General features: G+C 45.7%; 1 protein-coding gene across 3 annotated transcripts in view; it reads left to right on the top strand.

Moving 5' to 3' along the window:
- The window catches only part of MYOM2 (myomesin 2), a 112,486-nt gene extending 90,182 nt beyond the window's left edge, over positions 1-22,304 (top strand). For all 3 annotated transcript variants that reach the window (XM_074384207.1, XM_003940707.4, XM_074384208.1), the window contains 7 exons: positions 171-209; positions 4,254-4,359; positions 17,690-17,853; positions 18,106-18,142; positions 19,286-19,308; positions 20,201-20,256; positions 21,498-22,304. In XM_074384207.1, coding sequence (XP_074240308.1) covers positions 171-209; positions 4,254-4,359; positions 17,690-17,853; positions 18,106-18,142; positions 19,286-19,308; positions 20,201-20,256; positions 21,498-21,815 — 743 coding nt within the window. In that variant the 3' untranslated portion in view covers positions 21,816-22,304. The remainder of the gene's footprint in view (positions 1-170; positions 210-4,253; positions 4,360-17,689; positions 17,854-18,105; positions 18,143-19,285; positions 19,309-20,200; positions 20,257-21,497) is intronic.
- Positions 22,305-23,397: the final 1,093 nt, after the last annotated feature.

The following is a 23,397-nucleotide window of genomic DNA, read 5'->3' as shown; positions in this document are numbered from 1 at the left end:
AGAAGGATTTATCGCACACCTAAACCTTTTATGGATAAATATTGCCATTTTAATGATTCATTTTTCAACTGAGCATCACAGTTTCCTGTCTTGATTTAATTAAACATTGAAAATGCTGCTTTCTCTGAAAATTACACATCCTAATGGTATGTATCCCTTCTCATTTTCAGTGTATGATGATATGATTTTGGCAATGAGTAGAGTCTGTGGTAAGTAAATGCCTTTTAATTTTCAAGTCATTTTGGGTTGCTGAAAAGATGGGCAGTCTCTGCTGCAAAAGAGGACGGGATGGAGCTGCCATGGGTGTTTGGTTCGAGGCTCTGGATTGAAGGGCAGGGCAGTGATCTGCTGCCAGTGACACCCCCCACTTTTTTTTGAGATGGGGTTTCCCTCCATTGCCCAGGCTGGAGTGCAGTGGTGTGATCTTAGCTCACTGCAACCTCTGACTCTGGTTCAAGGGATTCTTCTGCGTCAGCCTCCTGAGTAGCTGGGATTATAGGCATGTACCACCACGCCCAGCTAAGTTTTGTATTTTTAGTAGAGATGGGGTTTCACCACATTGGCCAGAATGATCTCCATCTCCTGATCTTGTGATCCACCCGCCTTGGCCTCCTAGAATGCTCAGATTACAGGCAAGAGCCACTGAGTCTGGCCTGCTGGTGATACTTTTTATAGGACTTCCCAGAGTTTTGTCTGGAGTCTGAGTTACACTTTAAGAAACTCAGTTTTGGCTTCCTGATTAGCCACTTCTTCTATCCTGCCTTAGGTTAATTGAGATGATTGCTTTGTACATAATTGCTATCAGCAGCTTTTTACACGTGTTGAATAACCATAATGAATTTTGAAACCTCTCACTTTGCCTCATACGAATTAAACCATATGTTATCTTTACAAGTAAATGCCCAGAGGTGGGATTGCTGGATCACATGTCAGTTCAGCTGGTTTTTGGAGGAACCTTCACACTGTTTGCCATAATGGCTGTATTAATTTACTTTGCCACCAACCATGCACAGGCATTGCCTTCTCTCCTCGACAGTATTTTATCTTTTGTCTTTTGATAATAGCCATTCCTACAGGTGTGAGATGATAGCTCACTTTAATTTGCATTTCCCTGATGATTAGAGATGTTCAGTATTTTTCATGTATCCGTTGGCCATTTTTCTGTCTTCTTTTGAGAAATGTCTGTTCAGATCCTTTGCCTGTTTTTAGTGGATTGTTTTCTTGCTGTGGAGTTCAGTTCCTTATGGATTTTGAAGATTAGTTCCTTAGCCAATGCATAGCTTGGATTCTATTTTTCTCCCAGTCCATGGGTTCCTTCTGCATTCTGCCAGTTGCTTCCTTTGCTGTGCAGAAGCTTTTGCGTGGTCCCATTTATTTACTTCTGCTTTAGTTGCCTGTATTTTTGGCTTCCTATCCAAGAGATCACTGCCCAGATCCGTGCCACGAAGATCTCCCTGAGCTTCCTTCCAGCGGCTTCACAGTTTCAAATCTTAGTTTAAGTCTTTTATTCAATTTGAGTTGATTTTTTTAAGTCAAAGCGTCAGTTCCACTCTTCGGCATGTGCATATTCAGTGCTCCCAGCGCCATTTATTAAAGAGCCTGTCATTCCCTGTTGTGTCTTCTTGGCATCGTTGTTGAAAATCAATTGACCATCAATATTTGGTTTTATTTCTGGGCTCTTGATCCTGTTCCATTGGCCAATCTGTCTGTTCTCATGTCAGTGCCTTATTGTTTTGGCTTCCGTAACTATATATTTTCAAATCAAGGAGTGTGATACCTCCAGCTTTGTTCTTTTTCCTCAAGATTGCTTAGGCTATTAGAGGCTTTTCTTTTCTGGTTCCCTATGACTTTTAGGATTATTTTTCTATTTCTGTGAGAAACGACATTGAAATTTTGATAAGAATTGCATTAAATCTTTAGATCACTTTAGGTGGTAAAAATGTGGCTTTATTCTTATACTCATAGAATTATTTTGTGTTAAAAATATCTCATAATGTGCCCAGAGGCCACTCATGGATAACAGAACTGACCAGGAGGTCATGAAGAGTAAGTGTGTATAAGACAAATGCAAAAGGCTGAGTCCTCCCTCTGCGCTCATCACCTTGAGGCACACATATATACAAACACACACATCCCCATAGTCACACACACACACACACACACACACACACACACACACAGACACATCCTCACACTGGAAGAAGCTGAAGGAGGCTGGGGGAGCACTGGGGAGGCTGGTAGAGGCTGGGGGAGGCTGGGAGAGCAATGGGGGAGGCTGGTAGAGGCTGGGGAAGCAATGAGGGAGGCTGATGGAGGCTGGGGAGCCCTGGGGGAGGCTGGTAGAGGCTGGGGGAGCACTGGGGGAGGCTGGTGGAGGCTGGGAGCACTGGGAGAGGCTGTGGTAGCTGCTTCTGGTCTGCCTGCTTTGCTCTCAGGCTGATCTGACCCTCTGTGTTCTGCCTGGTTAGGGTGGTGTTAGTCTCATGAGTCAGTGACAGGGAATTTGAGTGAAGGAAAGTGGGTCAGATGCGGGAATATGGCTCTGCAGTGTGTTGACTTCACCCAGTTCCCAAGCTGTTTTTCAAGCTGTGATTCCTTGACAGGTGAACTCTGGTCTCCTGGTAGAGGAAACAGAGTCCCACGTGACTCTGGAGGGGAGATGGTGGTCAGGGATCTCTGCCTCTTACAGGTTTTCAATAACCTTCCCGCCTGCAGCCAATCCAGCTGCGGGACCCGGGCTCACTCCGTTCCCTGGGCGCTTTTTGGCTTTCTTCGCCCCACCCAGCCCCTCCACTTCATGCTCCTCGCTCCACCTCCCAAGGCTCCAAGCTCCGGGTGCGCTCACAGTCTGTCATTTCCTCCTCTTTTGTCCTTTGGGTTCCTGCATGTTTTCCTCCTTTGCAGTGGACTAGCGGGGTTTAGGGGGGCGCGGCGGTCCGGCAGGCGGCACCTCGGCATGACGCGGGCCGCAGAGCGTTCACGCGGGACCTCTCGGTTCTTCCCGCCGCTGTCATGGAAGGGGGCTTCATTTATTTCTTTTTGGTTGATGTTCTTTCTTTCCCCAAGTGCATTTAAGGATAAAAAGAAAACAAAGAGCTTCACCATCATGACACTTTTCATTTTGTTTCTATTTCTTTACACAGTTGGAGTCACAGATACTGTTGCCTTTTCCCTCCCACATATTTTATAATAATTTTCTTTGTTTAATATAGATGCTACATTTACATTCAATTTCAAAAATAATTACATATTGTTTCATGGAATCGTGATATTATGATTTAAACTTTTCTATAGGGATATTAATGAGTTTTCATTATTTTAAATAATTGTACAATGCACATCTTTGGGCAAGCAAAGGCTTTTTTTAATACTTACGAATATGTTCTTTGAACTCCTAGAAGCACAATTACTATGTAAAAAACTAAGACTATTTTTAAGATTCATAATATAAATTTTCAGTTGCTTACTAAAATGAAAAACTACTATTTAAAACGCCTCTTTGCTACAACATCCTCCTCAACAGTCGGTGATCATCTTATTTTCCATTATCTGTGCTAATTATGTAAATGCAGTTTTCTAGGTAACCATAAGTGAATGTAAATTTCCAAAGGCTGAATATCTGATAACGATTGCTACTTCCAGTCCAGGGCTTCCACCGTCATCAATGTCGCTTCCTCAACTTCTCCTTCCTGATCTCTGACCCACAGATCATCTACCTCCATTGAATTAGTTCCAGGCACAGTGTGCGTGTTCTCCTTTCTTGCATTTTCTTATTGCTCCTGCGGTTTATTCTGCCTGCCTTCCTCGGACTGAATTTTCATTTGTCTTGAAGAACCAACTGAGGTGCTCCTGTCTCCTTGACTCCCACCTGAAGGAGTTCTGCTGAATGTTAATGTCCCTTTTGCTGATTTTCTACGCTCATGTGGCATTTGCCATGTGCCTTGTTATTTTCCCTCCTTTTCTTAAACAAAGCCGCTGAGGGGCAGATATCGAATCTTTTTAGACAATTCCGTGTCTTTTACGGTGTTCTGCAAGGAGCTTTTCAGATAATTCTAGTACGGTAGGAGCTTGTTTAATGAATGGATACAGCATGGAAATAAAGTGTCAGAACGTGTGGCTGGCCGACTTGACGAGAGACACACGTGAGAACAGGATTGCAGGTGGGGCCAGGAGGGCTTGTCGCTGTGACGCCTTCCGTGATTGCATAGCACACACTGCTTTTCCTAGATCTGAGGATGTTTTGTTTTCTGTAGGAGCATCTGCTTCTCCACTGAAGATACTCTGCACCCCAGAAGGAATACGACTTCAGTGCTCCATGAAATATTTTATGGAAGAAATGAAAGTGAACTGGTATCACAAGTAAGTACGATAGCAACCAATGGAGGCCGTGCCATAGAGGGACCAAGCAGGGCACGCAGCTGGGACCAGGGGCCCTATGGGGAACATCCGGGCACTGCCATTTCCCCAACATTTTATGATTTTGAGCAGTTGTGACAATAGTTCAGGGAAGGGAGCCCTCACAGCCGTGGAGAGGACGTGGAAGAAGGAGACAGAGAAGAAATGCCTGACGGTGTTAGAGACAAATTTCTCCGGTGTCTCTGTTTACCAAAGGTGGCTCAACTGGGAATACACATTTTCTCTGGAAGCGAGCAGACAGCTAAGGCAGAAATAATAAATAATGTGTAGAAACCAGACTCCGTATTTCCAGTCTGTTGGTTTCCCACTAGACTTGATTAAAAGTAAAAGGATCGCTGGGCACGGTGGCTCATGCCTGTAATCCCAGCACTTTGGGAGGCTGAGGCGGGTGGATCACGAAGTCAAGAGATCGAGACCATCCTGGTCAAGATGGTGAAACCCCATCTCTACTAAAAATACAAAAAATCAGCTGGGCATGGTGGCGCGTGCCTGTAATCCCAGCTACTCAGGAGGTTGAGGCAGGAGAATTGCCTGAGCCCAGGAGGCGGAGGTTGCGGTGAGCCGAGATCGCGCCATTGCACTCCAGCCTGGGTAAGAAGAGCGAAACTCTGTCTCAAAAACAAAACAAAACAAAATCAAAAGTAAAAGGATCAAAACAAGCCCAGTCATTAAAATTAAAAAAGAAAGAATATAAAACCACGTCTGAATACACATTGTAATAACCCTGAATACAGGAGGGTTTTCTGTATTTCATGATTCTCTAGGTCAGGAAGGGTCACTGAGAAAACTTCCAGAGACTTTTCATGCAATCTACAGCACTGGGCAGTCCCTGCTGCCCTGCCCCTGGGGCCTGGCTCCTTCCTATCCAGAGCACAGGCCGACATCTGAAACAACCAGGCAAACTGCTTGCTGAATTGAGGAGTCCCTGCAACAGGACTCGTGTCAGGGTCACCAACCCCTTAGACATAACCATAGTTGAAAGTGGACTTCAGACCGAGCAGACAGTGGCTTTTTCTCAATCTCTACAGTATCCTAATGACAACATGTTCAAGCCAATTATTTCATGGTGTCAAGGTACCCAAATGTAAATCCTCCTCAGTGCACTATACCCAGGGCGTCCACGCTGTGCCTTTAGATATCATAGTCATCTAATGAATATTTCTAAAGGCAAGTCTATGGTTATGACTGTTTCACTTTTAATATCACTGGTTTGCTTCGGTGACTGTATTTGTAGGTAAACTGAAGTGCTAAAAGCATATATGTTCTTAGTTTTGTTTTTTTTCTATTTCAATTTTTGACATACTATGCTTTTGTCTTATAATAGTCAGTATACCCTGGAATCGTGCACGTCTTTAATTTTACTAGCCTGGTGTTCAAACTCAGATGGAGTCACATAGATCCCATGTTAAGGGTTTGCTTAGGGAAGTCTATTAAAGGCAGTGTCTTTTTTTTAAAGGATTGTGATAACAGGAGCTTACAGGACTGGAACTCTGGTGTGTCTTTGTAATATAATTGTTCATCAGGATTTATTTTCTAGGACAATGAGTAAATCTATGTTTCTAGCTGAATCAAACCTTCCCCTGGAAAAGGAGGATTAATCATCAGCATGTTTGCGCTTGCTTGTTACGGTGTTGTCTTGCTGTAAGTTGTACACAATTGTAATGTGTGTCCTGCTGATGGTTGTAAACATGTTCATCTTCTGGGAGAGGCCACCCCCTCTTTAGACTTGCGTGGATCATATTACAGGCTGTGTGCTATGCTGGCTCTGGAGGTACAGAGATGAAAAACACACCCACACATAGGATTAAACACATGCCCTTTGTGTGTGTGTGTGTGTATAGATATAGGTTGTGTCAGCATCAGCAAGCAGGTACTTTGTGTTACACATTCAACACGTTATTCCATCTAATCCTCACAAATGCCCTGTGAGTTAGATATTTATAACCACATTTTGTAGATATGGAAACTGGGGTTCGGGGAGAGAAAGATGTCGGTTTGTCAGTCACACGACTAGTAAGTGAAAGAGCGGGGATTTGAATGCTGGTGGGTGTGGTTCTAATCAGTGCTCTCCCAAGAAGCTCCAAGCCCAGTGGAGGGGTTGGGTCCTAGACAGGCAGGCAGGTCGGGGCACAGCTCATGCATCTGACTCATCCGTGGATCAGAAGAAAGCATCCCTGGATACAGAAGGAGGAGGAAGTGTTACTGTATAATCCTACAGACTTGTAAAAGTAACATTATTTCTATGTTTATTCTTCCCCAAACAAATTCATTATACAATAGAAGGGGCATTTCTTTAGTACCTTTATAACTAAACTATACCTTTAAGACCTCAACTGGGTATATACAGTAAAAGTCAGTAACTTCTAGTCATATCTTACTATTTGACTATTAAACAACATGAAACTATGTTATGTAGCCATCATGTATGATTGTAATTCACTGTTTTATGACCAAATGCATTCTTATCAGATGGCAACTGGGAAACAGAATAATATGAAAATTTGTTGAAATATACTTTAGCCATTTGAGGCTAATTAATGCACTTCACAAAACCTATGATGCCAGGGAACGGAGCTATCAAAGACTGGTGCCGTGGGTCCTGGAATATTTTGTGTTAATGGATGACATTGAATCAATAGAGTGCAATGAGAATTTTGTGAAATGCAGACGTAAGCAAAGGCAATTGTTCTTTAGTTAAAAATGCTGAGTAATCCATCAGAGGCTATGGAAAATGTCACTTTAAGGGAAGGTTGGAAAGTTACTCAACATGAGTTAGAAGCAAGCAAAGAGAAAATCAGCAAAAATGGTCTTCAGAAAAAAGATTTTGTTCTCTTACTCAGAGGTAAGATTAATATATCATCTAGACATGACTAGATCTCCAATTCTTAAAGTATTGATCACTGAAGTCTTGGAAATATCTCTGAAACTAAAGAAATTTCTCTCTCTCTCTCTCTCTCTCTCTCTCTCTCTCTCTCTCTCTCTCTCGGACAGAGTCTTGCTCTATCACCCAGGCTGGAGTACAGTGGTGCCATTCTAGCTCACTGTAGCCTTGACCTCCTGGGATCAAGCGATCCTCTTGCCTCATCCTCCTGAGTCGCTGGGACCACAAGTGTGCACCACCATGCCTGGCTAGTTTTTATATTTTTTTTGTAGAAATGGGGTCTTCCTATATTGTCCAGGCTGGTCTCCAACTCCTGGGCTCAAGAGATCCTCCCACCTCAGCTTCTTAAAGCACTAGAATTGCAGGCATGAGCTACCTTACATGCCCACAGTGTCTTCATGGCATAAAAAGAAGCACAAGCTTCAAACTCCAAATGTGTATTTAATTCAGTTCAGGAGATTTCACACGCAGAGTCTGACTTTGTAAACGCTCTCCTAAAATCTCAACTAACCCTTGAACTAACCGGGAGGAGAGATGCCTGGCGACACCTCAGATACCTTCCCCTGCCCATCTTCATCCTTATGTCCATGGATTGGGTGGGAGGTGCTGTGGCTGGCTGTGTCTCCAGTGGGAACGGCTGGGTGGTGATGGGACCTTCCCCCTGACCTGGCTGTGGCTTCAGCCGATGTGTGGGGTGCCTTGTGGTCCTGGCCTGTGACAGCTGCAGGGGTGGGAGTTCAGGTGTGGTTTCTCAGAAAGCACAGGGCATCTCCAGCTCTCTGCATGTGTTCTGATGTTCACTATTTGGATAGCAGTAGCAAAAGGCTGCTGGACATGGGAAGGTCCCTGAGGCTGTGCCATCTTGTGGGGTTCTTTCTGCAGGAGGTCTGTGAGTTTCTCAATACTGTCTTCTCCAGCCTAGAAGCAAATACCTCCTAGCTTTTGGGAATCTTTCCCTTTTAACTACGTTTCCCTTCAAAAGGGGAGTAAGACCTAGGTGGAGTTCACTTGAATGTCGCATGGCATTGAGAAGAGCAAGTCTTGCTTTCAGCTGAGACACCGCCTCACTATTTAAACCTCAGAGCTATTGTCAGTAACGGCCTTCAGTTGACTCACCAGAACCACCGCCTCTGAGGCTCCGGCTCTGTTCTTGTGCCTCTGTCAACCTGCCTCTGTCAGTCATTATTATTACTATTATTTTGAGACAGAGTATTGCTCTGTCTCCCAGGCTAGAGGGCAGTGGCGTGATCTCGGCTCACTGCAACCTTTGCCTCCCGGGTTCAAGTGATTCTCCCACCTCAGCCTCGCAGGTAGCTAGGATTACAGGTACCTGCCATCATGCCCAGCTTATTTTTGTATTTTTAGTAGAGATGGGGTTTTACCATGTTGGCCAGGCTAGTCTCAAACTCCTGACATCAGGTGATCCACCCACCTCAGCCTCCTAAAGTGCTGGGATTACAGGTGTGAGCCACCGTGGCCCAGCCTGTCAGTCACCACTAATTGCAGATGTAGTTTTTAGATTTCTGCACTTGCGTGACTTCCAACCATTTATTTTAATGTAAATAATAGTCATTTACAAAGATATAATATTTCTAAATCATTCACTTTGAAATAATTTTAGACTCATAGAAAAGTTGAGAAGAAAGTACAGAGTTCACTTACATCCTCCTGCCCTCTTCCCCTAAGGTTAATGTCTTGTGTAGCCACCTTATAACCATCAAAACCAGGGGCTGATCGATGGTGTAATGCTGTTAGCCAGCTACAGACCAATTCAGATTACGCCTGTTTTTCTAGGAACGCCCTTTTCCATGTTCCAGTGTTGAATCTCAGGTCCCACGCTGTGATCAATGTCCTGGCCCCTGGTTTTCCCAGTCTTAGATAGTTCCTCAGGCGCGCCTTGTCTCTACCTGGGTGCCTTGAAGTGTTCCGTTCGTCACTTCAAAGCACACCCCTCCATTTGGCTATCTCCGATATTTCCCATGTTGGATGGGTGACTGACTCAGTTTTAACTGGAGCACAACAAAAGCCATGCTGATATCTGATCACTGGGTTAAGGCAATGTCTGCCCTGTCTCTTTCTGGGAAAGTTACTATTTTTCCCTTGGTAATTAGTAAATACTTTAGGATTTGGCAAACCTCTTGTCCCTCCCCAGACCTGTGCGCTGGGCTGAGATTCCTCACTGAATCTGGCCCGCGGTACTGATTTCTGAGGCTCTGGGTAGAGGGTGATTTTCTAGCTCCCTCTTCCTCCTTTGTTTGCTCTGCTCGGAGGTGTGGCCTCGCCCCTGTGCAGCTCCTCATGCAGCTGCTTGGCTGCATCGGTTTGGACTCAGGGATGCTGTTTTTATTCTGTGAGCTGTTACTTTGCTCAAATTGTCCCAGCTCTGGCTCTTGGGAGCTCTTTCCAGTTGTCAGCTGCCTGCTCCAGCATGCATGCCTGCGTCTTCTTAGGAGAAATTCCTTACTTTGGGGTCTGTTAAACATTCCTGACACATCGTGTGTTTCCTGCCCCAGTTCTGTAATCCCAGAAGCCCTGGCTCCTGAACCAAGGGTGTTATCAGGGACTATCTACTGGTGTCGCAGGGAGCCGCGGCTCTTGCACACTCTAAAGGCAGGGCTGGGTGACGTGTGGGTGCAGGCTGAGGCACAGATGTCCACTTCTGCATCTCGCGTCTGTGTACTAGACTCTGATGGATCCCAGCCAACTCCACAGGCTTCGTTCAAGCCTTTCCCCTTTCCTGGGCTGTAACTTGGCTACGCAGGGAGAAGCCTGGGTCTCATCTATTTACTTTTTTTCCCCAATCCTAGTATTTACATCAAGCAGTTTCAGAATTAGTAACTCGTATCTCTGTGAGAAACAAGTGTGCAAATGAGTTCAGTGTTTCCTGCAATTAATTCCTTTCATCTTTAGCCTTACAGTATGAAATCGAAATACTGCTTTCCAGATTTGCTTTGTTTCTTTTTTTTTTTTTATTTTTATTTTTATTGCATTTTAGGTTTGGGGGTACATGTGATGAACATGCAAGATTGTTGCATAGGTACACACATGGCAGTGTGTTTTGCTTCCTTCCGTTCCCCTCACCTGTATCTGTCATTTCTCCCCATGATACCTCTTCCCACTTCCCCACCCCCCACCTCTCCCCCATTTCCCCCCAACGGACCCCAGTGTGTAGTGCTCCCCTCCCTGTGTCCATGTGTTCTCATTGTTCAACACCCGCCTATGAGTGAGAATATACAGTGTTTGATTTTCTGCTCTTGTGTCAGTTTGCTGAGAATAATGGTTTCCAGGTTCATCCATGTCCCTACAAAGGACGTGAACTCATCGTTTTTGATGGCTGCATAATATTCCATGGTGTATATGTACCACATTTTCCCTATCCAGTCTATCATCGTTGGGCATTTGGGTTGGTTCCAGGTCTTTGCTATTGTAAACAGTGCTGCAATGAACATTCGTGTGCACGTGTCCTTGTAGTAGAATGATTTATAATCCTTTGGATATATACCCAGTAATGGGATTGCTGGGTCAAATGGGATTTCTATTTTTAGGTCCTTGAGGAATCGCCACACTGTCTTCCACAATGGTTGAATTAATTTACATTCCCACCAACAGTGTAAAAGTGTTCCTATTTCTCCACATCCTCTCCAGCATCTGTTGTTTCCCGATTTTTTAATGATCGCCATTCTAATTGGTGTGAGATGGTATCTCAATGTGGTTTTGATTTGCATTTCTCTGATGACCAGTGATGATGAGCATTTTTTCATATGTTTGTTGGCCTCCTGTATGTCTTCTTTTGTAAAGTATCTGTTCATATCCTTTGCCCATTTTTGAATGGGCTTGTTTGCTTTTTTCTTGTAGATCTGCTTTAGTTCTTTGTAAATTCTGGATATCAGCCCCTTGTCAGATGGGTAGACTGCAAAAATTTTTTCCCATTCTGTTGGTTGCCGATTCACTCTACTGACTGTTTCCTTTGCCATGCAGAAGCTGTGGAGTTTAATTAGGTCCCATTTGTCTATTTTGGCTTTTGTTGCCATTGCTTTTGGCGTTTTGGTCATGAAGTCCTTGCCTACACCTATGTCCTGAATGGTTTTGCCTAGATTTTCTTGTAAGGTTTTTATGGTGTTAGGTCTGATGTTTAAGTCTTTAATCCATCTGGAGTTAATTTTGGTGTAAGGTGTCAGGAAGGGGTCCTGTTTCTGCTTTCTGCACATGGCTAGCCAGTTTTCCCAACGCCATTTATTAAACAGGGAGTCCTTTCCCCATTGCTTGTTTTTGTCAGGTTTGTCGAAGATCAGATGGTTGTAGGTATGTTGTATTTCCTCTGAGGCCTCTGTTCTGTTCCATAGGTCTATATCTCTGTTTTGGTACCAGTACCATGCTGTTTTGATTACTGTAGCCTTGTAGTATAGTTTGAAGTCCGGTAGTGTGATGCCTCCTGCTTTGTTCTTTTTGCTTAGAGTTGACTTGGCTATGCGGGCTCTCTTTTGCTTCCATATGAAGTTTAAGGTGTTTTTTTCCAGTTCTGTGAAGAAGGTCATTGGTAGCTTGATGGGAATAGCGTTGAATCTGTCAATTACTTTGGGCAGAATGGCCATTTTCATGATGTTGATTCTTCCTCACCAGATTTGCTTCGTTTCTTGACGGTCTGGGTGTAAGCAGTTCATCTGCAACACAGTGACGTTCCCAAGTTCCTTTGTTTCTGTTCTGAGCGGGAAGCAATTCGTTTGCAATAGCAAAGTTCATTTGTTACTGTTTGTGTTTTGTCTTGGATTCCCCTTGCTGGCTGGAGTTGATGTTCCTCATTTATGTTGGGAAATGTGAGAGGCAGTGTGGTTCCAAGAGTCTGAGCTACAGACCTGGAGCCCTGACCTCTCCTCCTCCCCGCTCACCTGTCTCCTTCCCACCCACCCCGTCACAGGTGGCTGACCTGCTGGCTGCTTTCGCATGAATGAGCAGATCCACGTGTGCTTTCGTCTGTTCTTCTCTGTCTTATATTAATATGAACCTCTTTAAGTTTAATTTGGAATGAAGGAATTTGGTCAGGTTTTGTAATTAAGTAATACAAAGATGAGATTTTGCCATATTTGGTCCATTTATGTCTCAAAACAACAACGATAATAATTTTTCAAACTGTATATGTCCAAGTCATTGTCTAGGTAAGACAACAGTTATCATTAATTCTGTGGCCGGATAGTCAAAGAAGTTAACAGCTATTTTTGTGCCCTAGGATTTGTTTGGCTCTCTTATAGGTTGCTCATTCAGGGGAAGCCAAATGAGAGGGCATGGGGTCTAGGGTGAGACCCTGAAGCTGGGAGTGGGAAGTGGGAAACCAGCATTTGCCCTCAAGGTGAGCAGCCAGGGCTGCAGACATCTGGGACAGCTGGAGCCTCTGCTGGAAGCTCTGCTAAGGGCTGTCCGGGTTCTGTGAGTGGCTTCATCTGAGTCGTATTAAGAGAACAGAATCAGAACCCAGTCCAAGAGAGAGAAGCCGGGTAGGAACTCCAGCGTGGGCAGCTGGAAGCTGGGATTAGGGTTTAAGGCAGGCTCCTGCTCCCAGACTCACGCCCGTTTTCCTGCTGCAGCTCAGGGAAGGGTAGTGTCCCAGCTGAAGGCTGCGGTGTCTTGGCTCAGGGCACCTTGCATGCTTGCATATGTTTACCCAGAACCCGGGGTGGCAGCAGAGCCTGCAGCTGCGATGAAGGAGGTGGGACCATAAGCATGTGGGGTCCTAGAAGGGCACCATGTGGGCCAGTGTGTGACTCGGTGTTCAGTGGACACCATTTCTTCCTTCCAGTGGGTTCACCCTTCGTCACTGGCTGAGACTTAGGTTCAAGTGGCCTTCCCCCATATTGCGTGGCTGTTGTAAAGAAACCCTCATTGAAGTAGAGGGTCACTTTTTTTTTTTTTTTGAGATAGAGTTTCGCTCTTGTTACCCAGGCTGGAGTGCAATGGCGCTATCTCGGCTCACCGCAACCTCCACCTCCTGGGTTCAGGGAATTCTCCTGCCTCAGCCTCCCGAGTAGCTGGGATTACAGGCACGCGCCACCATGCCCAGCTCATTTTTTGTATTTTTAGTAGAGACGGGGTTTCACCATGTTGACCAGGATGGTCTCGATCTCTTAACCTCGTGATCCACCCGCCTCGGCCTCCCAAAGTGCTGGGATTACAGGCTTGAGCCACCGCACCCTGCCGGGTCACTTTTTAAAAGTGAAACTTGAATGATGAGTCACTCCAAAGGCCCAGGGCCATCAGCATGAGGCCAGGGAAGAAATTGTTTGCAGGGGGACCCTTGTCTTCACTGCTGCCTAACCAGTATGTCCATTACATCAAAGCCAGGAGGCCGGCCGGATGCATTTACATACAGCTCCTTTATGAATGCTCGTTTGAAGGTATCACATCTTTTTCCCTTGGCACCTATATCAAAATAAAAGTATATTTATTCTATAAGCAAGGTTAATTGTGTGAGTGGAGCAGGTCACCGTTGGAATGGGACATAGTCCATAGAACAGAAACACCACAAAGGCTACAATGCTCGCCACTTCCTGAAGCATTTGCAAGGTGACTTTGTGGCCTAGTGAGTTTCAACTGTTGGACAAAGCTGTGTATGATGTGACTAATAAGCTGGAAACTCCACTAGCTTTACTTCATGGCTCTGCGTCTAAACAATGAGATTTGGGGGCTGTTTGCCGCTTTACCTCATTGAAGGACTTCTAGTCAGTCTCTGTCTCTCTCTCTCTGTCTCTCTGTCTCTCTGTCTCTCTCCCTCTCCCTCTCTCTCTCTCCCTCTCTCTCTCTCTCTCATACACACACAAACACAAACACACATATACACAAAGCAGGGGTTTAAGCATCTTCATCTGTACATCTAGGATGCAATAGTTTTCAGGCATAATTTAGCTCTTGTCGTGCATATTTGAGTTAATGGAGTTCAAGAAAACATTGTCTTCTCCCTAACACCCACACGGCGTGCGGCAGGTGGCAGGTGGCAGGATGAGATCACACAAGATGGCAGTGATTGTTGCTTTCTCTCAGCGAGACTGACCAGTGTTAACACGAACACAGTGTTTGGTGCCGGATGGAAGACACCAGACATGATGAAAATTGTCCCGTTCTTCGCAAGCTTGGGGCTCATCACAAGTTCCAAAGCAGCATCCAGGCTTTGCAGGGCAGGGAGGCAGGTGGCGGGCCAGGCAGGACAGAGGGCCTTATTGATGTATGGAGGCACGGGATGGAATCCTGGTCTGTGTGTGTGTACAGGAAACACACAGTCAAGTTGGCAGTGCCTGCTTGTGTGTGTGTGTGTGTGTGTGTGTGTGCGTGTGTGCATTTGTTTGAACTTTGACCATCATCAGTTCCAACAAGACAGGGTGACAATTCCAAAAAGAGAGGGTGACAAGATGACTGAATCCCATCAGTGTTTGCAAAACCAATTTTTCTGACTCTCACCAGAAGAGTTCCACACTCTTATTGACCTCTGTTTCCTTGGATGGGGAACATTTAGTCAACACACAACTACCGCGGGCTCAGTTCCCTGCTGATCTGCAATTTCCGACTTGCTGATTGGTCTGTAAAGTGTCCACTTTTAAGTGCATACTGAGGATAAAGAAGTCTTTTCAATTGAGCTGTGATGTCCCTACAGCGGGTCAATGTTTGTTTACATTCAGGTCTCTGCACAGACAGGCTTCTTGCTGCTCCTGGCACACCAGGGTTTGGGATTGATTGGCTAATCCACTGCCTGGTATATCTTCTGTGAAAGGTTTTTCTTTTCTGCAGAGCTGAGCATCACCTTGGAAAGTCTAATTTCCCTTTTGTACACAGGGATGAGTAGGTCTGAGTACTGGAATGGTCCATCAGTCACTTTAATAATAGCAACCTGCTGTGAGCTCACAGGATGGCCTCTGTGGCCACTGATGCTCACCTGCCCTTGGCCACACCACGGATGGAGAACCTGGCAGGTCCGTGTCACCTGGAATGTGAACGCCAGGCAAACATGGCACTCTTGGCCTGGCCCGCTCCAGCTGCTGACTGCTGGGGTCCTGGGGTCATGGCCTCGTCCTTCTTCCCTCTCCTGCTCCGCACACAGACTGTGCTGACGGTGAACTGAGAGCAGCCAGGCAGAGCATGGAGCTCTGCTGTGGGCTCAGCCTTCGTGAGGCCCCCAGGTCAGCAATATAGAGAATTCCGGATGCAGAACTGAGACATTCCTGAAGGACTGTCCAGTCCGATTGTCCCACGTTTTTCCTGGGAGGGGCAGCTCGTGGGAAAAGGGAGATAATTAACATAGCACGAAGGGCTAAAGGGGTAGCTTTTACAGCATGTATATCCTAACACAATTTTTAAAAGTTGAGTTAAAAGCAAAGTGCTCATACTGTTCCTGTCCTCTAAGGCAGCAGGAGCTCGTCCCCACGTCGGCAACAGGGGAGGCCAATCTTTTTGTTGTAGACAAATGTGTATCAATTATGTCCTAAAGTTGCTTCAGTAGATATTGAGCATATCTTCTTGGCTTCCTAAAACAACCCCATGGGGGAAGTGTTAGATCCTCCCTTCTCTGTCCAGGATCTGAGAGGCTAAGTCTTGGACTGAAGCCAATCCCACACCCCATCCCTGGAAGCTGCAGTTTTGGGCTCTGCCTGCAGAGTGTACCCTGGGATCCTGCTGTTCCCTCACTGAACTCCCACTTTCCATCCGGGCTGACTTGATTTTGACACATACTGTCAGCACTACCACCGGGGCCATTTCTATCTCCAGAGACCGGGACGCAGAGCTGAGCATTTATATTTACATATGTACCTTTTGAGACAGCGTCTTGCTCTGTTGGCCAGGCTGGAGTGCGGTGGTGTGATCACAGCTCACTGCAGCCTTGACCTCCTTGGGCTCAGGCAGTCCTCCTGCCTCAGCCTCCTGAGTAGCTGAGACTACAGGTACCTGCCACTATGCCTGGCTCATTTTGTGTGTGTGTGTGTGTGTGTGTGTGTGTGTGTGTGTGTGTGTGTGTCTTTGTAGAGACAGGGTCTTGCTTTGTTGTCCAGGCTGGTCTTGAATTCCTGGGCTCATGCATTCCTCCTGCCTCGGCCTCCCAAAGTGCTGGGGTTATAGGCATGAGCCACCATTCCTGGCTGAGCTGTGCATTTATTATGGGCTTAAGATGTATTTGTTGAAGGAAAGAATAGCAGAGAAAAAGGCTATGATGATGGGGAGGTCTGGAGAATTCATTTTCCCAATGGAACTCAAGGCTTTCTTGGTTGCCGGCGAGGGTAAGCGAAGATACCCAAGTGCCACAGCCAGCTCTTCGTGCAACACACTCAGCCGGCCTCCTGAGCTCTGGCTGTTCTGGAGCTGGTGCCTGAAACTGGTCCACATTCCAGCTCTTGCGTGGCCTGGAGTCACTCCTGTTTTCATGCGTAGGTGACTACAACTGCCACAAATCTCTCAGGCTCTCTCTGAACTGAAGCAATCTTAGGAAGTAACTTACACACATTTGTCTGCAGTAAACAGGCCTCATTTGTTGCAGATGTGGGAACCTTAGAAGACAGGAACGGCATGAGCACTTTGTTTTTATCTAAACTTTAAAAACTTGTGGCATAATCCATGTCATGTAAAAGTTAGCATTTCAGCCACTGCTGAGGGTATAGTTCAGTGGTGTTAAGCACATTCACATCCTCCTGCAGCCGCCACCACCATCCAAGCCCTTTTTACTTACCCAAACCGAAACTCTGTTCCCATTAAATACCCGCTCCCCATTCTCCTCCCCCAGCCCCTGGCACCCACTGTTCTACTTCCTGTCGCTGAGAACCTGACTACCCTAAGGACTTCATATGAGTACATATTTGTCCCTTTGCAACAGGATTATTTTACTCAGCAAAATGTCCTCAGGGTTCATCCACACTGCAGTGGGTGCTGGGATTGCCTTCATGTATTTGTGGACCACGTTCTGTTGATCCATTCATCATCAGTGGATGCTTGGACTGCTTCCCGCCCCGGAGGCTGTCATGAACAGTGCTGCTAAGGATGTGGGCATCACAATCTCTCTCCAAGACCTTGCTTTCAATTCTTCTGGGTAGCTGCCAGAAGTGCAATTTCTGGATGGTATAACAGTTCCAGCTTTAACTTTTTGAGGAACTACCATACTGTATAGAGTTTTGTTAAGTCCATTGTGTTGTGACAAGTACATTAAATAATAATACACCTTTAAAGATTAAGTATTCAATTTTAGGAGGTTTTTAGATCTGAGTTACTGATGTGATCAATACCTTTGTAACAGTGAGAAAAATCTACTGGGCTATTGGCATCAGCTAGTTAGAGAAGACTGTCACAGCAACAGGATATTGCCCTGTAGATATTGTACATATGATAAGGAGACCCTAACTCAAATACGTTCCTGTTGCTATTTTAAAGAGATGCTAAGATCTCGTCCAGTGAGCACATGAGAATCGGGGGGAGTGAAGAGATGGCTTGGCTGCAGATATGTGAGCCGACAGAGAAGGATAAAGGAAAGTACACTTTTGAGATTTTTGACGGCAAAGATAATCATCAGCGCTACCTCGACCTGTCTGGACAAGGTAAAATATTCTTTGGCATTTAATAATTTTCTATTTAGAAATCCATTTAGATGCTGAAAGCAGGGAACACAATATGAACACAGGAGACAATACGAATTTATGATGTTCATTTAGAGAAAATGAAAAAATCAGTTTATTAATTTTTTTAATGTATCAGTTTTCATGAATCAGATTCACGGGTAGAATGTTTGAGTGAATAAATAAAATCTGAACACTGAAATGGTTAATAATGTATGAATTATTTTCCTACAGCATTTGATGAAGCATTTGCAGAATTCCAGCAACTCAAGTAAGATTTGCATATTTGGTTATTATGGTATCATTTTAAGGGCAGTGGAGTCCCAGTCATTTTGGCTGCCTGTGGGAACCTGTATGGAAGCCATGGTGATCCAGAGAAAGAGCCATTTCTAGGACAGAAGTGGCAATTTAAGCAATGCAATATGTGGAGGGTGGGCACTCTCCCAAACCAGAAATGATTTATCAATGAACTGTCTAGAGTCATAGTAACCCCGGGTGAATTTTGGAAATAATTATTGTAAGAGTTGAAGAAAGAGAAAAGAAACATGAAAAGCAGCCTAATAGGTTTATTTTGGAGAATAAACCTGAGGGGGTCTTCTGGCTGATTTCCATCAGGCGTGCTTTCTCTTACAGACTAAGGGTATTTAAGGGTCTGGGAGGGAGATCTTATAGCAGGCTAGGAATGTTTCTGTGTGGTGGAGAGTTTTATTGTGGGATTGGAATGTTTCTGGTTGGAGGAGAGGTTATCTCAGGGTTGGCATGTTTCTGGTTGGAGGTGTCCTTTGTGGTTTATGGTCATGCTGACATTAGCCATTAAGCTGATGTTTTCAGGCTGGATTTAGGCGATTTCTAATCAAGGAAATCTAAAAATGGCAATGCTTGTCCAAGATGGTGATGCTGCTGCTCTGTCAGTTATCACCAGAGCAGCGCATGACAGAGCAACTTTGTAACGAAATGTGGGGATTTTTCAAATGTACGACCGAGTGTTTGCATATCCGAAGCTGACCACAGTCCAATAAACATTTTTTGATTGGGTACGGGGATGAGCAAGACAGATCAGAAACTGACAAGTTCAGAAAAGATCTCAAGTCTCCAGGGCAATCTCGTGAATTTGTGAAAAAAATAAATGACTTCAACCTGTGAGCTGGAATGCTAACCTTTTCTGTGGGTTTTAGCATCTGGATAATAGGGCATTTTCTACCTCAAAATGGGCAGTGGGAACCATCAGGAAAAAATCTATGAGATCCATCCTGGGATCCTGTGACCTGAACATCCTCTTCTAAGAGAATGCAAATGTATTTCCTTCTGTCTTTTGCTCTCAGCGCTAGTGAACCTCTCAGCTGTGCGTTTTGTTGGAAGCACTTTCTCATATTCTCTTTTCTTTCTCTCCTCTCTGCCCCCTTTTAACTTTTAGGGCTGCTGCTTTTGCAGAGAAGAGTAAGTACCTGTTAGATTATAACCAGAATGGCGTGTTCTTTTGGGTGGGGCGAAAGGGCTTGCATTTGAGAGTACCAACTTTGTGTATTAAATAATAACCAGCAATCCCCCCCGATATAACAGTGCCACCAACATTGCACCCTGTCCTGGAGCCCCACGCCCTGCACCGCTGGCACCCGCACTGCTTTTGGCCTTCCTCCTTTGCCCGTTAGGCCCCCTCTCCCCCTCCTCTCCTCCGTCCTCCCTTGCAGAACCTGCGGCCCAGACCCGCAGGACCTCTTCACGTGAGACAGAAGTCTTGCTCTTTTTGCCCAGGCTGGAGTGCGATGGATGATCTTGGCTCACTGCAACCTCTGCTTGCCAGGTTCAAGTGATTCTTGTGCCTCAGCCTCCCAAGTAGCTGGGATTATAGGCATGCAGTACCACGCTTGGGTAATTTTTGTAGTTTTAGTAGAGATGGGGTTTATGTTGGCCAGGTTGGTCTTGAACGCCTGGCCTCAAGCGATCTGCCCACCTTGGCCTCCCAAAGTGCTAGGATTACACGTGTGACCCACCTTGCCAGGCCAGGATGCCTTCACTTTCTGCCCAACTCAGGGACACACGTGGCTCTCTGGGCCTTTAGTCCTCGGTGAATTCTTCACCCTCCCCCATCTCACATTTCCTCTGGAGTGTTTCACCCCCTGCCTTTTCACAGAGTCTGTTATCTCCTCACCTTTGTTCCCTTGGCCTTGGTTTATCCCTCAATCGTACACATATACATCATTTTCTTTGGCGCTGTCTCTCTCCTGAGCATAAACTCCTTCGTGCGTTCACCGTGGTATCCGCTTCTGCTTATACAACCTCTGCTCTGTCTCACAGACGTTTTCCTAACCAAGGTGATTTCCCATTGCAGATCGTGGCAGGGTGATCGGCGGGTTGCCTGACGTGGTGACTATCATGGAAGGAAAGGTGAGGATTCTAAAGTAGGCCAGGGCGGGGGTGTCAGCACAGTGCAGGTGCAAGAGATGCAACCCCTCCTCTTGGGGTAAACGAGAGGGAACCCAGCGAGGGGCTTCTGTGTCCTTACCCAGCCTGCAGGGAACCCAGAGCTCCCCTGACTTTCTTTCCCCTCTTAGACGGCCTGGGATAACCCCTGTATTCTCAAAGGAAAGAATCGCTTAGCGTTCCGAATTCACAAACCTGTGGTCACAGGGAAGTGTTGTGCCACTTGGGCACCTCAAGGCAGGCGCTGTGGCTATGGGTGTGTCTCGGCCCTCGGGGTCTGCCAGGGTCTGTTGCTACCTGCCCCTGTGGCCATTCACCCAGAGGAGCAACACAGGATGAGGCGGCCACACCCCCCACGGCCCACCCGCCTGTGTGAAGCTGCGAGCCACCTGCTTCTAGTGTGAAACAGCACAGCTTTTACAACATGAAAGAAAAAAGATCTCTGCTCCTATTCTCAAGGTCATTATGGAATATATTGTGGAAACCACTTAATGGAGTTTTAATTTGTCGCCTGTCAGTAGAATTATTGATATCTAATTGTACTTCTCTGGTTGCTTCAGTGGTTCTAACTCAATGTCACGGGGACACAGATACTTGAGAGATTTTATTAGGTCAAAATAGAAAAATTTATAGACCCTCTTCTTTAGCAGCTAAGGAAAACCTAGAGAATTCCTGAGACCTCATCTTAAGGATGTAATTGAGAAATTAGCAGTTGTTTTACTTTATCCTAGGCCAAAAGCATGTTTAAATTGAGCTTCAATAATGCTTTTTTTTTTTTTTTTTTTTTTGGCCTCCAATTTACCAGTTATAAGACAATCTAGTCATTGGATTTGGTAAGAGGAATCCATATGTCTAAATATAAAGGAAATTTAGTAGCAGGCTGGATTTATCTACTATAAAACATAGAGCTTAATTAAATTACTTTCACATGCTTTAACTGACATAGGGCTTGGATAAAAGCTGAGAATACACAGGACACATTCTCACTGATTTGTTTCGTGAGCTCCCCTGCGGAGGGGTGCACCTGGGCCCTGGCTGGCTGTCCTCTGGCTGCTCTGTCTAGAGTGGCGTTTACTTACCGAAAGCCTTCTTGCAACACCAATGACTGAGGGCGCCGTAAACGTAACTGAGCACGTCATCTCGGGGGATAATACAACTTACCTTTTTCTAACTCTTCCTTCTCCACCAACCTCTTCCTGCCAAAGACCTTGAATCTGACCTGCACGGTGTTTGGAAACCCTGACCCCGAAGTGGTTTGGTTCAAGAATGACCAGGACATTGCGCTCAGCGAGCACTTCTCGGTGAAGGTGGAACAGGCCAAGTACGTCAGCATGACCATCAAAGGCGTGACCTCCGAGGACTCGGGCAAGTACAGCATGAACGTCAAGAACAAGTATGGCGGGGAGAAGATCGACGTGACGGTGAGCGTGTACAAACACGGAGAGAAGATCCCGGACGTGGCCCCGCCCCAGCAGGCCAAGCCCAAGCTTATCCCCGCGTCCGCCTCAGCGCCAGGCCAGTGATGGCATCTTCCCAGCCTGGAGACGGGAAACAACGCTTGGCAGAGCCAGGAATGGGCTTGTTCCGAGTGAGCGGCTGGCATCCGAGTGGCGTCCTGTGTGGGCCGATAGTTGACCATGCATGGTGCTTTGACTTTTGTGTTTGGTGATGATTATTTTATACCCATCCAAGGGGGAAAGCTAACGTTTTCCAGTAGACTAAGCAACATGTGTTTACACGAGCGTAGACTGCAGATGCTGGCAGACGGTGGGTTGGCAGATGACATGAGCATTTTCACGGGTGTAGGCACATGGGCGTGACACCCAGGCGTGTGTGTGTGTGGCATGTGTCGGTCTGTGTAAAGCCACCGAGAAGCCACCATGCTGTCACTTGCTCTTTAGGGGCTGTGAGATCTCACAGTGCTGGAATCCTGGCTGTGGAGCCTTTGAGGCGTGTGTTACCTGGTGAAGCTGCTTTTCTCTTGCTTTAGGCAAATAAAACTTTAAAAATCACCTTGGTGTGGTTTTTCTATAGCAAATCAAGCCTGCCCGTACCTGCTTACCCTCCTAGCTTATTTAATTCTGTGTCACCATGCACTTTCATGGCCAGTGGGTCACAGACAGCACCCTGACAGTCCAGAGAGCAGGGCAAGGTGAATCACACCCCAAAGCCCCTCCAACCCATGGGGCTGAGTGACAGGGAGCCATCGCTGGCCCCAAGCGGCACCCAAGACAGCACCAGTCCTAAGAAGTGTGCGTTTCGTGCAAGGCTTAGAAAGGTCACCTAGTGATTATACTGCAGGCCTAAAAGTCTCTGTAGAGGAAAACGCTGAGTGTAGATGGCTCTGTTCTTTTTAAGTGTGTGAATGAATGAGGATGGGATTTCAAAAGAAAGAAAGCACTCATTTGGAATGATCACTGTAGCAGCCACGGAGGAAAATAAAATCTTGGCTGCCTACGCAAGGCCTCTCGGTGAGATTTAAAAACAAAAAAACAAAAAAACGTTTAGGAGGAACATACCCTCTCTTTGAACTTTTTCTTCCTTTGTTCAGAAAGAGGCTGAAATTCCTCTGGCATAAAAATCCCATTTCAATATGTTAGCTTTAGTGTTGCTTTATAAGAGAAAATGCTTTGATAATTAAGAAACTTTCTGTGTCATTAAGGCCAATCCAAATTGTACAACATTTTGTTATATTTTTCCCAGGGAATAATGCAAATCCTGAGAATTGAATATGTCCCCAGTAACAAAAAGCTGGCTGAGCTGCTTTCCGCGGCAGTGAAGTGAGTATCAGCGAGAATTTATTTGTACGATTTCTCCCTTCTCAGCCATGCAGGTGAACTCTAGCAGAGTTTGTTCTGGCTGCATGGTGGAGCCACATTTTCCAAAGCAGGCTTGGCAAGAGTGGGCACAGACAGGCTTGTTTCTATTTGACCTTGGTTCAGTTAAACAGATTTTATTTTCCAGTTGAAGCAGTCATTTGGCTTTAGCAGTCGTGCATGATGGGAAAGAATTAAAACAGTTGTGAATTTCTTGAAGCCATATATACTATTTTTAATAGACTCTTTTCTTAGAGCAGTTTTAGGTTCACAACAAAGTTAAAAAGAA

This window comes from Saimiri boliviensis, chromosome 13 (assembly GCF_048565385.1).
Source record: "Saimiri boliviensis isolate mSaiBol1 chromosome 13, mSaiBol1.pri, whole genome shotgun sequence".
NCBI lineage: Eukaryota > Metazoa > Chordata > Mammalia > Primates > Cebidae > Saimiri > Saimiri boliviensis.
Note: the sequence above shows the minus strand (reverse complement) of the source record. Positions and strands in the feature narration are given on the sequence as shown.